General features: G+C 46.2%; 1 protein-coding gene across 1 annotated transcript in view; it reads left to right on the forward strand.

Moving 5' to 3' along the window:
• Positions 1-16,289, forward strand: part of COL20A1 (collagen type XX alpha 1 chain) — a 686,383-nt gene that overhangs the window by 577,794 nt on the left and 92,300 nt on the right. Inside the window, exon 32 of the mRNA XM_069650801.1 lies at positions 3,933-4,028. Within this exon, the coding sequence (XP_069506902.1) occupies positions 3,933-4,028 (96 nt within the window). The remainder of the gene's footprint in view (positions 1-3,932; positions 4,029-16,289) is intronic.

Below are 16,289 nucleotides of genomic sequence, written 5' to 3' on the forward strand. Positions count from 1 at the left end.
TCTCTGCTCTCTCTCTTTTCTGCTGGCATGCATAGGCATGTTGTGCTGTTCTCTTTGCTCTTTCTCGTTTCTGCTGGCATGCATAGGCATATTCTGCTGTACCCATTGCTCTCTCTCTTTTCTTCTGGCATGCATAGGCATATTCTGATGTTCTCTCTGCTCTCTCTCTTTTCTGCTGGCATGCATACGCTATTCTGCTGTTCTCTCTGCTCTCTCCTTTCTGCTGGCATGCATAGGCATATTCTGCCATTCTCTCCGCTCTCTCTCTTTTATGCTGGCATGCATAGGCATATTCTGCTGTTCTCTCTGCTCTCTCTCTTTTCTGCTGGCATGCATAGGCATATTCTGCTGTTCTCTTTGCTCTCTCTCGTTTCTGCTGGCATGCATAGGCATATTCTGCTGTTCTCTCTAATCTCTCTTTTCTGATGGCATGCATAGGCATATTCTGCTGTTCTCTCTAATCTCTCTTTTCTGCTGGCATGCATAGGCATATTCTGCTTTTCTCTCTGCTCTCTTTCTTTTCTGCTGGCATGCATACACTATTCTGCTGTTCTCTCTGCTCTCTCTTTTATGCTGGCATGCATAGGCATATTCTGCTGTTCTCTTTGCTCTCTCTCGTTTCTGCTGGCATGCATAGGCATATTCTGCTGTTCTCTCTGCTCTCTCTCTTTTCTGCTGGCATGCATAGGCATATTCTGCTGTTCTCTCTGATCTCTCTTTTCTGATGGCCTGCATAGGCATATTCTGCTGTTCTCTCTGCTCTCTCTCCTTTCTGCTGCCATGCATAGGCATATTCAGCGGTTCTCTCTGCTCATTCTGGGGGTTATCCAAGGATGATGAGGAGCTGCTCATGTCCAGTTTTACTTGCAAGGACTTCCTTATTCGCAAACTTTGGGAAAATAAGTATCCCAAATGTGTTTGATTCCGGAGGATAAAGTGGCCCTCATTACGAGGTTACCGTTCTGAAAAAAAAGTGTTGCTAACAATGGTTACCGGCACCTTTTCCAGACCGGTATACTCTGAGTCTGCCGGTAGGGGCAGTGAACTACCGGCAGGCATGACCTGTTGGTAGTTCAGGCCCTCGACTAGAAGAAAAATGACTGAAGCACTGGCACAGTTAGCAGCGGTGCCGGTGCGTCTGTGATCCCATTTCCGTAGAGGCCTATGTGACTCCACGGAAATGGCAATTTACCGTTCCTCCACCGCTCGTAATATCCCAGTGTTACCAGGATATTAAGATGCAGAAATGGCAGTAGGCAGCCTACCGGCAATCTTGTATTGAGGGCCAGTCTCTCCCAGTAATACCGGTGCCGAATACCTTCACCCGAAGCTGATCCCTTAAAGGCCTGCCAGAACTCTTTGATCCTACTCACAAGTTTTGTTGAGAGTTCTGAGATACCACAAGGCTCTGGCTGGTGGACGTCTTTCTTAGTTCTGGCCCCACCTCTATGGAACTCTCTTCCTGTGTACCTCTGAGACAGTGCTGGTCGTTTTTAGTGTTGCAATATTCGGAAAACTTATGTTTTCTAATCTTTTGCTGTCTTCGGTCAGTTTTTGCACCCCCTATCTGTTTTTAGTGTCCAGATGCCTTTTGGCCTCAGCCCGCGCTCTGCAAGTCCCTATTCCATACCATCTGTATCTCAAAAAAGTCAGAATGTTGTCCGAGTCTCTCCTCCTGGGGCATCAGCTTTCATCTTTGTCACCAGTCACTGTTTCCACCATGTGTCCACTCAGGCTGTATTATGGTGTGTTTTCCTATGGTTCAGGTGTTTAACCATTAATAGGTCATCTGAAAGTTTGAAGTGTTTCCCCAATGACCTGTAACATTCTAGCTTGCTGTGCTGGGCTGTGCCAGTGTTACTGTCCAGTACATTGTGTATTGCTTTTCTAGGACGTTTTGTAAGTCCCTAGACAATTTCTCCTCCGTCTATGGTTTGCTATGATTTTAAACTGTGTGGCATTTGTGCCAAACAGGCACCATTATTTGGGTTACTGCTCTTGTATAGCACAATAATTTATAAAGGTGCTTTTGGGTGCGTTGAGCAGCACGGTAGCTCTGTTATGCACCCATGGTTTGGGCAGTTTATATGAACATGAAGTACCTGTTTGCAGAGCTGGAGGTGCATAATTTCTCTGGATAATGTGCCCCACTCTTCACAGCCTTTTTATAGTGTTGACCTCACCCCTGTAAAGTAAGATAGTGGTATGGTCCTGACAAAGAGCTTTTGCATTGATTTTTACAACAAGGGTAGATGCTGGAAGACTTAGTGCAGTGATATTAACATGTACCTATAGCATGTGCATAACAAAAAAGGTGAAGGCTGAAAGGTTTGGAATTCATGTTAACCTCTGGCATTGCTCGGGGCAACCCTCCAGACCATTGCTCTTCGCCTGCCAAGCCATTACAGAAGGGGGTAAGACCATTTGCAAATCAGGCTTGGTACCACCCCACTAGGGGCAGACCAGCCCGCGCTGCTAGGCCACATCCCTTCTGCACAAGCCCAAAATCATCTCATGGGAAAAGGGGTTTTGTGGTCCCTACCCTCTTGCTCTCATAACATTTTCCCATGGGATTTTCTCGTGAGAATGTAATATTTTACTGTAATCATGAGGATTCTTCCTGGAGAGATAAGGACCACTGCAAATATGGCAGACTGTTTGCTCAGAACATGTCATTGATACACCACGTGAGAAGATGGAAACACATACAAATATATATATATATATATATATATATATCCCAAGCCCGGCCACAAACTCTGACACTTCCCTATTGCTACTGTATCACCCTCTGCCTAATAAAATAAATAAATAAATAAATAAATAAATAAATAAATAAATAAAAAACTACTGGACGTGGATTCCCACCAAACCAACAAAAGTCACGACTCCACTGCTTTGCACCACTCTAGAAACCTGTTTAAAGCAAATCTATCCAGTGGTTTAGCGTTGCAAAAAGTAAAAACAACACTTTTTTTCACATTTGATAACTTTTGCAGCTGGTCCAAAAAAGTTTGGGAAAATGCCACACTAGTGTGCCAAACAAGTCAAAGGTTACTAGCCACAGAATTTTAATAAAGTCAATGGGCCTCATTAGGACCCTGGCGGTATGGCGTTAACGGCGCCGGTAGAGCTGCGGGCGCCGTTAACCCCATGCTGCCTCATTACGAGCTCCGCTCGCGGGACCTGCTCAGGATGCCCGGTTTTACCAGACGTCCTTAATGGGTCCCGCGAGCTGCCCAGCATGCTACCAACGGGCCCGTCATTAACGGGCCCGTTGTTAGCATGCTCCCCATTCCCATTGAGCCCTCAAGTGGGAATGGGGATACATTTTTACATGGTACAAGAAAAGGGCAATTACCGGGTCCACCAAGTTCGGCATGACATGGTTATTGCCCTTTTCTTGGACCCAGTAAAAATTAATTACCTGCGGCAGCCGTGCCCTTAATAAGGGCGCAGTTACCGCCAGGGTCGTAATGAGGCCCAATGGCTCGTAGGTTTAACCTTCACCTTAGTTTGGCAACCATCACCCTGTGATACAAATGGATATTTACCTGCAGACATGTGAACTACACCTCAATCATTGTTCTTGGGGATATCCTGTGGCTGCAGCCAAGAGGCCGCCAGTCCTCTTTTTGGAACGGGTCTCACTCTTCTTTAGCCGTCATCATCCTTGCCTTTTTGTAGTAAAATCGCAAGCTAATTGCTGCAGCTATTAAGCAGCAGTGTGTCGAGGGCCTATGCCGGTTTTGCGGATTACACAGCATTGGGGAAATGCTCCAGTTTAAGTGCTGATCTGCACAGCCCCTTTAGGGTAATGCTTTAGGACAAAGCAGCATGGAATGTTGCAGTGGGGCGAGTACACTGGTCAGGCCTTGCTCACTCCCATGGTTCAATCTGCTAACCTTCTGCCCTCTTATTTTGCCCACCAGGGAGAACCAGGCCCACCAGGGCATTCTGGTCTAGATGGACCGGGAGGACAGACGGGGTCTCCAGGCCTTCATGGCAATACAGTGCAGGGCCCTACGGTAAGTGATTGTGTTGTCTTCTGTGTTCATGCAGTGTGATAATCTTGGAAGTAGCAATGCTCAGCATGTGACACAGCAGTGTGTGTGGATCCGCCTTTCACAGAGGTCATATCCACACACTGCCCTATGTCCACATAGGAGGCCTAGTTGACCTGTGCCTTGGAAAGCTTCTTAGATTCACAGCTTTTTTTTTCTTTCTTGTATTGCCCTAGTCCTCAAATGTACTCTTTCCTTTAACCAACGTGTAAAATCACCCACATAAGCAATGGTAGCGGATGCAGTGTCCTAGACAGTTCTGCTTATTTGTGCTATTTACATTGTCTCACACTGAGTCACCCAACATTCACCTCATGCACCAACCCGCGTTCTCCTAATGAGACGTATGGTCAACCTCAATCCTTCTCTACTTTTGCATGATTACTGTAAGTGACATAAACCTGTGCCGTGGTAACGCGCTGTATCCTCCTGGCACGCTACACATCGATTTGTTGCAACACTGTACAATTTACCAAAATGTGTCTCTATATATCCACACTGCAGGAGGGTACTAGACCTAATAGACAAGATATTAATATTACAGCCAACTCCATTGATGAATTCAATTATTCATCTGTTTCAATGTTGAATTAGCCACCATTGTGAATCCCTAAAGGTTCATCACACTGACATTATCAAACTCATCATTGATAATCTCATTATCATTACAAGCAAGTAACATCATCCACTGGTTGGACTTTTACAGCAAGAAAATAATACTAGAACAAGCATCTGATAAATGCAGTGCACACATTTGCACCTGTGAAACTCAGAGTGCTCAAAGCAGAAAGAGACGAGCAAAGGCCCAGCAGGACACAAACTGTCAATTTTTACCTCAAGCCCCAGTGGCACCAGTACAATTGTGTGATTTTATTTTATTTATATTTTTTTTATTAAGCAATTGGTTAAAAAGAATTAAACCTTAGCTTTACAACACCATGCAAAACAACAAAAATGTAAAACCAAAATACATGTACATCAAATAAAATCGGATCAAATGAGGTCAAACCAAATCAAAACAGGTCAAATCAAAACAAAACAGATCGGATCTCCATCAGCCGAGTTTGAGCTGCAACTACGAAGCCAAGTCCACTTATTACGGGAAGCCACTTCCCCTTTAGCGTCCAACCCATCCTACGGTGGCTTAATCAAAGGAGGATCAATTTGCTCAAAAAAGTTCCTTCAAAAGGCCAGCAAGGCTAAAGTTGATGAGGTTTGAGTGCTCTTCATTAGTCTCCTCCACCAGTCCTCATCCAACATGGTTGAATATATGTTAAAGTGCTTTGCCAGCCATTTCGAGTGGAGAACTTTTGCACCTGGACACTTAATTATCAAACGTCTTCATGTCTCTTGCTCAGAGTCACACAGTCTACAATTCTAGACTCTTTGATCCAGTGGCTTCCTAACCTCATTGATTTCCTTGGTAGGGTATAAGTTCATCCTAACTCTTGGAAAGTTCTGTGTGATTCTTCACCTGGAAACTAAACAGTACATCAGCAAGCTGCAGAATGAAAGGTGGTTCAAAGCAGAGTTTGGCCATTGTAACCATTATTGTACCTATTGCATGGCATTATACTCGATAAGTCTGCAAGGCTATTGGTAAGCGGCAAGCGCACTCTTAGTGTGTATGGCGAACCCATTTGAGTATGGCAGTTCTTCAGTGTCATCCATGGCAAAGGGAGTTCAGTCTCTGGTACCAGGCTCATGAGTGCACTGAACTACTGTAAATCCTGCGCTGGTTGTTGATAATGAATATGGAAGGGTCTTGCCGTGGCAAAGCAAGAGGAAGTCATAGTAAAGCGATGCTCATATTACCGCACAGAAGTAGTGTGTGGATCACACCCAGGATGTGCTACTGTGCCATTTTTATTGCTGGTTTATAAACACTACAGTAATTATTTGTTTGAAGGATTTAGTTTCTTAAGAGCAAGAAGGGCGGAAACAAAGCATACACTAGTCCTTCCAAAGGAGACTTCCACTTTGATCTTCCAGCCAGGGAGAAAGGACTCAGCTAAGGGCACCTAAAATATATAAGGATATGGATCTACTCACATCTGGCAGGGAGACGTCTCTGGAGACTTGCTGCCATTCTAGAGCCTCGTGTGGCCCGTATTGTCAATGGGCAGAGAATTCAATTGCAGTCCTCAAGATCACGGTGACACCGAAAGACCAAAAGAGCTTTTAGAAAGTGCCTTCAGATTTATTGTTTAAAAACACCTGCAGCAAGAACTAAAGGTGGATGTAACTGTGCATGCACCCTGATTGTGAAATGAATTTGCAGTGTGTTTGCCCCTTTTGGACACACTACGGTAGAGGTATATAAAATGCACACTTCCATTCTCTAAGGGATTGACCACAATATGTATAATGAACTGATCAGCTCTAGGCTGGTGTGTTTAATACTTATCAAACGCTGGTTATGCCTATAAGCTGAAGAGAAGAACTTGGATCATGTGTTGAGACCTGTGGTGTCCTTCAAATGAGATCAGTCTCTCTGGATGTTCTCCCTTTCAATACCAAAGCTTTTCAACTTTGCTTGGGAAGGATGCCAAAGATGTCTTTAGGCAAGGATGCCTGCACCAGACAGAGCTTGTTGGTGTTGTGTGGGTGCAAGAAAATGCAATGGGAGGGCTTCACTAGCAGACACCACCCCTATGTGTATGTTGCCAGTTCCTGTTTTGTGCAGGTTTCCACAGAATCCTTCATCTGCCTGATTTGGAAAAAAAAGAAACCTGGGAACATGACCCATCAGCCCTGTTTATCAGACACAAGGGATAGCTGAACAATGCATTGGATCTGATTGGTTGCAGGTCAGTGTCATACTCTCCTGCTTTAGGATATAGATACTTGGTTCTGAGACAGAACTTTACATTCCTCCAGCACTAGCAGAGCATTGCTACTCACAGTTCTCTAATGGACTGTGAGAGGCATTCTGTCCACTTCTGCAGGACATCAAGCATGCCCTCTCCTTGATGGCAGCTGCAGGTTCTTAGATCTATCCCTTGCCCAAGTCTGATCTTTGCTCCTGTGGTGTCCCACGAATGGGATGTCCATTGAGCGCCACCTTTTGCCCCCTTCATCCTGCAAACACTTGCTAGAAGTGGGAATCGTCTCCTTCAATTGTCTGACTGCATGTGCCAGCACCCCGGACGAGAAGCATTACCAGCAGGAGACTCTGCCGCGTGCCCACTGAGTAGCATCCAGTGCAGAACATCCTATCGATGGATGCCATCCTTGCTTACAAGAGTCCACTGGTCCTCGGATCTCTCTGTGCCTGCCCTAGAGGAAAAACACCTGGCCTTATGCCATCCTCTTTGACCTGCCATTCTGTAGGATACCCTCCAAGAGCAGTCAGCATGGGAAACCACCTCTGTGCCAGAATGTCTTTGAAGAGCACCCTCCGTTGCACATTATTTGGACATGAGTGCCTCTTTGTGGCATCTTGGGGCAGACATGATTTCAGCATGTCTGCTGCCTAGAGCGTGTTTTCAAAAGATGCAGTCGCCTGCACATTTGGTTAAAATCTGTGTGGTCCCAGAGCCTGCTGTGAAAATGTACCATCCCCATCAGTAAGAAGCCGCAACATCCCCTATTGTCCTGAAACAGGAGGTCCTACAGCACTGAGAACACTTGCCATGTCATGAGGTCCACTGCCTAGTGTTCCAGACAACCTGTGTGCTGTCCCCCGGTCAAACCATTGGATTTCGTCTCATTGACCAAAGTAATGTGGTGAACGTCAAAGTAATGCGGAATCCTGGAGTGCATGTGGACCAATGCCCGGCCTGTTCATTGACTAAGTCACATTTCGCCAGGACCATTCTTTCCCACCGGATCTACCAATCCAACTTGCAATGCGAGTGCCACCTGCTGAACCGAAGCTGTGGCAGGCATTTTACCTCTCAGGCTCGACGGCAGGATATTCTAAGATCTCTCACCGGCCAATCTTTTTTAGGGGTGGGGAGGGGACATATGCCTGCCCCCTGATTGAGTGAGATGCTCCCTATACTTTGCAATTGAAAGCTACATGTGCCTTTATTTTTAGAAGGGTTGAAGCTATGCAACCGTGGATGACTATGATTTCAATTCTCATAAAGGATAAGTGTGATTTTTCTTTTGTGGCTAGAAGGCTACCGTTTTTTCTGAGCCTTTTTATATATTCAGGCTGCGTCTATGGGCCATTCCGTAATTTCAACCCACTTAACCTAATCTAACGAGAATAGTCAGGGCTTTCAGCCTCGATAACAAAAGGTGAATCAGGTGCTCCTGAAACCCAATTATGTGACTTTTGATTACGGTTTAAGGGTGTTTAAAGGCACCGCATATGAACCGCGGAAGACTCCCTGGGGCCCATAGACCAACCTTCCTCTATCACTCTGAAACATGAAGATCAGACCATTTTCCCTTAATTAAGTCCCACTTATCAAGCTGGCAAAGGGCCACAATACAGCCTTGGAGGTAGTGTAAACAGATGATTTTTGCAAAATAACTTCTGTTTTATCACTCACCTCAATTACAAGCAGAAATGGTATATATTTCCCACAAGTGTTTTTTAAAAACCTTTTTCCTGTACTGGTGCTTAGCACTGGGGCTTACCTTAATTACATGTAACACACATTTTTTTAATAAACCTTTATTTAAGCAGACAGGTAGACAGGCCGGCCTCGGGCGCACGATCCCAACATTACACACAATGGTGATAAATGATGTGATGGTTTACTTTGCACATCGGCATTTACAATGAAATTGCATCTTCATCCAATCCCACTTGTTAGAGTTCTTAAGTATTCACGGGACAGTCCCCATATATCCCAAGGTCTACACATCCCAATTACCGTCATTACATACCCCTCTTCTCTTTCATTTACATACGTTTATTCCTTAAGCCATTCATCACATGAGGGTGCAATTTTCGATTTCCTTTTGAGTAAAATTGATTTTTTCACCACTATACAATAAACATTAAACAATTTATGTTTTTCAATGGAAACCTTTCTAACGTCACCCAATAAGTATTTGAGAGGAAGGAGTGTAGGAGGAATCACAACCATGTAATTGAACACTTAGGAACCTTCAGCCAAAATCGTGATACCATAAGACAATATGGATCGAGTCAGCACCTTCCCACCCACATTTCATGCATTTATCTTCTGCATTTAGATTTTTTTTTGCCACTTTAGCAGGTGTATAATGTAACTGATTTAAAACTTTAAATTGGATGAGTCGTAATCTTACATTAAGTGCAACTTCCTTCGTTAAAAGACAGTGGGCCTCATGCCGAGTTTACCGGACCAGACATGGGGTGCCAGTAAGCTCACTGGCACCCTTGTTTCCGGACCAGTATATTATGGGTTTGCCTGCCAGAGCCGCTGTGCACGTCAGGTTTGACCATGCCAGGCACAACGGTCATGGTAGGCAAAGCCGTCACGGAAGCACCGGGACCGTTAACAACGGTGCCCGTGCTTCCGTGTCCCCATGGGAATGGGGATTTACAAAATCAGTAATTCTTTAGAGGTCCAGCGGCAACCCGCCGGTAATGAGGCCCAGTATCTACACCATTTAGACTCATCTATACTCATGTTCAGATCCCTCTCCCATTTAGACCTTACTGTGTTTCCGGTGGATCTAAGCACCCTGAACGGCCCTATAGAGCCTCGACACTTGCCCCCGCAGTATATCGTTCGATTCTATCACATCATTACATTCACATGATTTCGGCTCCTGTGGGAACAAGGGGCATCTTTGGTGCTCCTCAGCCCTAATTCAGAAGCATTGTAATAGCTTAACAGTGTTTGTGCCCAGTTTTGTTCTAAATTCTTCTTGTGTTACGAACCTTCCCCCTGGAAATAGATCACACCATTTCTTTGCTCGGGTCCCAGGACATATGTATGTCAGTGTCATAGGTGGGAAGAAAAGAAGGGCAGGTCCAGAGACCGACCTTGCTATTATAGGGAGTTGATATTTCTAGGCATTTAAATACTCGGGCCCAGGCATTCACTGTTGTATGCACCTGGTCAAATATGCACAAATGCATGTACCAGTCATCCAAAATGACTACCCTGAGGTCTGTTGGGGTTGCACCATATCGCTCTGAATTGCTATGTACCTGCCCGGGGTCAGTTAAATACCAGTATCCTGCGTATTGTGCTTGGGTGACCAGATAATATACTTCAAAGTCAGGGGCCGCCAGGCCACCTCATTCATAGGTCTCTGTAAGTCCCTCCCAGTTTATATGAGGTGTTCCGTCTTCCCAAACAAACTGCACTGCCATAGAGAAGAGCTTTGCAAAAAACATTCTACCGAGTCATATTGGTATAGTTGTGAAATAATATAGGAGCTTGGGTACCACCACCATTTTAAACAGGGATAGCCTACCATACAGGGATATCAGGAATCTACCCCATAACTCTAACTTGACTGCCAGAGCGTTAAGATACGGCTTGTGTTTATTTTCGTATATTTCTGCTGTGTACTGGATATCATCACTCCCAGATATTTAAAGCTCATCAGGACCCATCTAAATCCCTTAAGATCAACTGGTACCCTAGTACCATGCGATAGTGGGAACAGTTCAGATTTAGTAGCGTTGATTTTGTAACCTGAATAATTAGTAAACCTAGCCACTTCTTCCATAACTGGTCCTAGGTGCACGTCTGGATTCCCTATATACAGTAGAGTATCATCTGCATATATGGAAATAATCTGAGGTGTCCCCTGTATGTGTGTGTCGTTCCCTCATCTATTGTGCCAGTGGTTCTATTGTGAGCACAAACAACAGAGAAAATGGGCATCCCCGTCATGTTCCTCGTGCAAGTGTAAATGCTTGAGATAAAGCCTCAGTCCATATTCTAGCTGTGGGGTTTGTATATAACACAGAGTCAAAAGCCTTCTCTGCATCAAGAGATGCTGCCACTGCCTGAGTTTGTTAATCAATCTGTAATATTATTCCAACAAGGTGCCAGAGGTTAAAGGCTGTTCATTTGTTGGGACAAAGCCCGACTGGTCCAGGTGTACTAGATATGTCATGTGTGGGAGGAGTCTATTTGCAAATACGTTAGCATACATGTTAGCGTCAGTATTCATTAAAGACAATGGACAATAGGAAGAAACTTCATTTGTTGGTCTACCTGGTTTTGGTAACACTGAGATAACTGCCTCTGTGAGTGTGGGTGGGAGTTTCCCCATCACCAATGCCTCTTCTCAAACCCTAAGCAATAGTGGTGCTAGGATGTCACAGTATGTCTTATATAGTTCTATACCCAGTCCATCAGATCCGGCAGCCTTACCGGAAGACAGCATAGTTATTGCATTAGTTATTTCTTCAGCAGTAATAGGACCATCCAGTGTTGCCCTGATCTCCATGGGGAGACCCGGGCGAGCAATTTCTTTTAAATATAGTTCTATTTCCTCCTCTGTACAAGCATCTGCATTAGCATGCAGCTTACTATAGTATCATAGGAACTCATCGTTGATCGCCTCAGTGGTTGTCATTAAATCCCCAGCTGTTCCCTCAGTTCCTGTGATGGGCACCACCCCCTTCTCACCTTTCACTATTCCTGCCAATAAGAGTCCGGGCCTATCCTCCTCACCATAATGCCGTGCCTGGGCAGGTTTGGCCATATAGCATATCTCTTGGTCTGCCAGATCTAGGAGTTTCAACAGGATACCTTTAATCACCTTAAGGAGCGCCCTATTTGTTCTTATGCCATATTCGTTCTCCAATCTGCATAATTTATTTATTTATTGTTTGCTTGTTAGGTGCTTATACAATAGGAACATACTGTTTCAAAGCACCCACAGGGAGGGAGGCAGAGTGGGAAATAAATGACAACAATGCAGCACAATATTTAAGAGCAGAGGCGGAAGAGGGAGGGGGACAAACCTACTATGCCTTGTGAGTATTCAGAATGTGCAAGTGCAGAAAGGAAGAGTGAAGAGGGGGTAAGTGCTGGGGCGTCCGAGCCTGTGGGTGAACCAAGGACAACGTGCTAGGAATGAAGAGTGCTACACAGCTTGGGCAGTGGCAGGTGTAAGCGTGAGTTTCCAGAGCGGAAGGTGTGCAGATGCAAAGTACTGTGGAAAGACAGGAGCTGGTATGAATTGGTGTGGGAGGTCAAGGCCCTGAAGACGCATATGGACCAAGGACACTGATTCACCAACTGTGGGATTAGCAGAGGAGAGAAGGAGGGAAGGAGGAGGAAAAGAGGAAAGTCTTAAGGAATAACGTGCATTCCACCTCCATGAGCTTCCGGCCGGTAGTCCTAAATGCCCTGTCATGACCGAAATCATTGTGCCCCCTCAGCCAAGCTTTAAAGGTCTTCCATATAATGGCATAAATTCGGAACTGACCCCTCATTTGTCTCAAAGAATCCTACAACTTTCGCCTGCATATCCTCTGCCAGCGCCCTATCCGTGAACATGGACCTTGGCATCCTCCAGAAGGGCCAGGGTCGTGGCATATTAGCAAGCTCCAGTGATATCACCACTGGGGACTAATGTGACAGGGTACGAGGTAAAATTCTGCCGTCATGCAAGTGTGGCCCCCACACTGCCGAGAACAGCTAGAAATCGATCCATGACATAGCATACCCAAACCCATCCATTGAGCTACCCTATCGATCTCCCCTCCCTAAACATCCACCCCAACTTGATGATGTTGTCCCTGTGTAACCATGGACATTTCCCGAGGTACACCTTGAGCAGCCCCAACTTCAGCAGGCTACCAAAGTAACCGCCTCCCCGGCTATATTTCAACAGCTTTGCCTGCCTGCACATGCTATAAGAACTCACAACATTAAAGCAACACATCTCGATCAATCGCCCAGGCTGTCCTGTCTTGCATTTTTTCATGGGTCCTGATTAGGATCTCTCCCACAATCTGGTATAGGGAGCATGATCGCCGCCTCAATATAGGCTGTGGCGTCTGCAGGATTTTCCTAAAAATGTGCTGTTCCGCCGTGCTGAATGCATAATTTGGTGGGAAACATTAGAGCATATGGGACACGTCTAGCTCTCAGTAATCTCTTCACTGAGTCACATGATCTTCTTTGGGCTTGGGTGCAAAGTCGGGATACATATGAATGTTAATGTCCTCTGTGATGAATCAACTTCTGGGGTACCAGTGGTCCAGGGATGAATATCGGTTTCTAAACCATAAATCAACACCACACCTCTGGTACACCAGAAGGGATCCAAACAGATTGGAATGCAAGTCAATTATAAGAGCTCCTTGTCCAATGTTGGTAACGTGGACGGAATGCAGGATTATCTCCTCAAGGTTGTGGATAGTTGGTTATTTGCAACACAGCGAAAATACAATTATTACCCAATGATAAAAGGAACTGGCCAGTACAAGTTGTATAAAAATATCTACTTTATTATTACTACAACAGACAGTTCTAGCACACTACAATTACAACCCACACTGTAAAGGAATAGAGAGGACAGCCAGTTTCACAAAGGAAAGAATGCATTCTGGATACTGACAGGAGGGCAGTTGTTAAAGTAATCAGTCATATAGTTCAAGATTATTTGGTTTCACACCAAAGGGTTGTAACTGGGCCTCATTATAAGTATGGCGGTAAGGCAACAAAGGTGCCGGTAGCGCTACTGGCACTGTTGCTACTGTACCACCATACTACGAGCTGTGCTCACGGGTGCCTGTCAGCCCACCAGGTCTGACCTGGCGGGCAGTGCGGCACCCGCGAGCCCAGCATGTTGGATGCACCGGCACCTTTGTAAACGGTGTCGGTGCATCCAACGTCCCCATTCCCATAGAGACCTACGGGGCTCGAATGGGGATGTACCGGGCCCGCCACCTGCAAACGGGCAATTACCAGGGTCGGGCTGGGCCGGAAAGGCCTGGTAATTGCCCATTTGCGGGTGCCGGACCCGGTTTTACCAGCAAGGCTATCTGCAACCTCGTAATGAGGCCCACTGTCTCTAGGGGCCTTCAGAGAACGACCAGGGGGAGCAAACCACAATGTACCTTGTGCTGAAGAAGTTCTTGGTGCTCGACAGCATCAAGGTGGTTACAGGGCGCTTCACACCCTGTGAGACAGAGTTAGTGGCGAGAGAAAGATGCGGGTACCAGGCGGCAGGCAGTTCGGCAAGCGGGGCTGGTGGGACATCAACAGGCTGTCCAGCGTGGCCGCTAGGGGCCAAGAATCATTGTCTCTGTGCTGGTTGGTGGATCTGGAATGCTGGTCAAGGTGTCTCGGACGGCTCTGGTGACTATGGCGTGACAACAGTCAGTGGTGCAGCCGGATGCGGTTCAAGATGATGCTTGTGTGGCACTCTTCCTAGCCTCTTCACAGGGCTTGTGTCCTTTTAAGGCAGACGGCCCAAACCTCAGGAGAGTGCTAGCAGGCAACTGCCTTGTCCTTTGTCCAGAGACTCTTCAGCACTTCCCACTTAGGAAGCTTGCTGTCAGAACCTAGCGGGGCCCGATATGTGCTGTCTGGGTACCGATTCTGGAACTACTGGGCAGATCCTCTGAGTCCGGTATCTCCCTCTGTTCACTGGGAGATGTTTAGGGTAGGGATCTTTCTTCCCTCTTAGAACTCCTGGCTTTCTTTCACTAGCGGAAGATGTAAGGTAGACTGTACCTTCAGCCCGGGTCCAAATGAGTCTGTCTTCTTACTCCTTGCAAAGTCTTCAGATGATCTGATCAGTGAGGGGTTCAGCCCACTTTTAAAGCCAAACAGGCCCCAGTGATTGGTGCAGGCTAGGCCCACCTTAATGAACCAATCCTGGGTCCACACCAACAATCTTCATTGATGCTTCAGGTCATAATCAGAGCGCTCGGCAACAGACAGGGTAAGGATGACAACATATAATTCTAAGTCCCACCCATCTTCCTCTCTGCTGTACATCAAAGTGTCTTCCTAATTAACTGAGCCCTATTCAGCGCTTGGTCACAACATGGGCCTCCTTTGAAGTAGGGTGTTGCAGGCAGACTTTTGTCTCCTGCAATTCACATACTTCCCTGCTCTGAAAGGAGTGGTTCCAGACAGGACATTCACTGTCCTTTCATACCAAGGAGGGTTGTTAGTACCAAGTTGACACATTGCATTACAAAGAGGTGTTGGTCTCTGGTCTCCATTGTGACTTCCTGCACCCAGGCCTCCCTGAGGCCTGCTAATTAACATTCTTCAGTATTTGCCATCACCAGCAAGGGGGAACAATGGAAATGCAAATCCATGGGGCCTTGAAATGCTAATCAGGCTGCCCACTGCCAGAGGCTTTTGATGTAGACACAGCTGTCAGGTGTCAGCTACACATGACAGGGTAGGGTGGCACTGGTAAGCTATGTTCTCCTAGAGTATATGACTATTTTTCTGCTGTACGCTGAGCGTGGAAAATATGTGCAGAAATATTTTCTGGAGGTTGATCTCCCATCATTCATTCTTTTAAATAAACAAAAAATCAAAACACCCAGGTGAGCGCACTCTCCCTGTGCTGATGGTCGAATTCTGCACAGCCTCGCAGTGGAGCGTCCCTCGTTCTTTTCAACAGCCTTGGGATGAGGTCTCTGTCCCTATAATTAAGCATTTTAGTAATAATGTGCATGGAGGGGCTTGTGGTCTTGGAACTGGGGGCAGCGCACGGCGTGTACGCTCAACCAAAAAAGAACTGATCTGTGCTGAAAAGCGTTTTCAGGAAGTCTTCAAAAAATGGTTCCATAGGACTGTTGCATTCGGCCTCTGGCACTCTGACAATACGTGCATTGTTCCTTCTCGATCATGATTCAAGATCGCACTTCCCTCGCGTCTTGATGACTTCAGCCTGTAGTAGTGTGATATCGCGGTCATGTTGGCTCACTGTGTCCTCCACCGCACCTATTCTGACATCTGCCTCATTGATACAACCACTTACTTTTTCAAGGCCCAATGGCTGCTACAATGTCATCTAATTTGACGTTACGGGCATAAATCCGCTTTGCATCAGTGTTAATAGTTGGTCATCTTGTGTCCCACTGTTCGAGGTGCTAGAGATTCCCGCCTGCTCTGGAGTCACCGGCCTGGAGCCTGCTGCACAATTGCTGGTAAATGAGTCCATTGGGCCTTGCTTCTTCCCGCGTCCTTTAGTCATGTTGGTCCACCAGTCTCTTCCCAGTCACCACTGTTCAGTCAGAGGGAGTAAGCACCGGCTGTCTCTCCCGCAGCAGAATGTACTAGAGTGCCCAGCGTCACCCCAGAACAGTTGGTGGGGCGCATTGCCGCTCCT

Source organism: Ambystoma mexicanum, chromosome 3p (assembly GCF_040938575.1).
Source record: "Ambystoma mexicanum isolate Mex_15411 chromosome 3p, UKY_AmexF1_1, whole genome shotgun sequence".
Lineage (NCBI taxonomy): Eukaryota > Metazoa > Chordata > Amphibia > Caudata > Ambystomatidae > Ambystoma > Ambystoma mexicanum.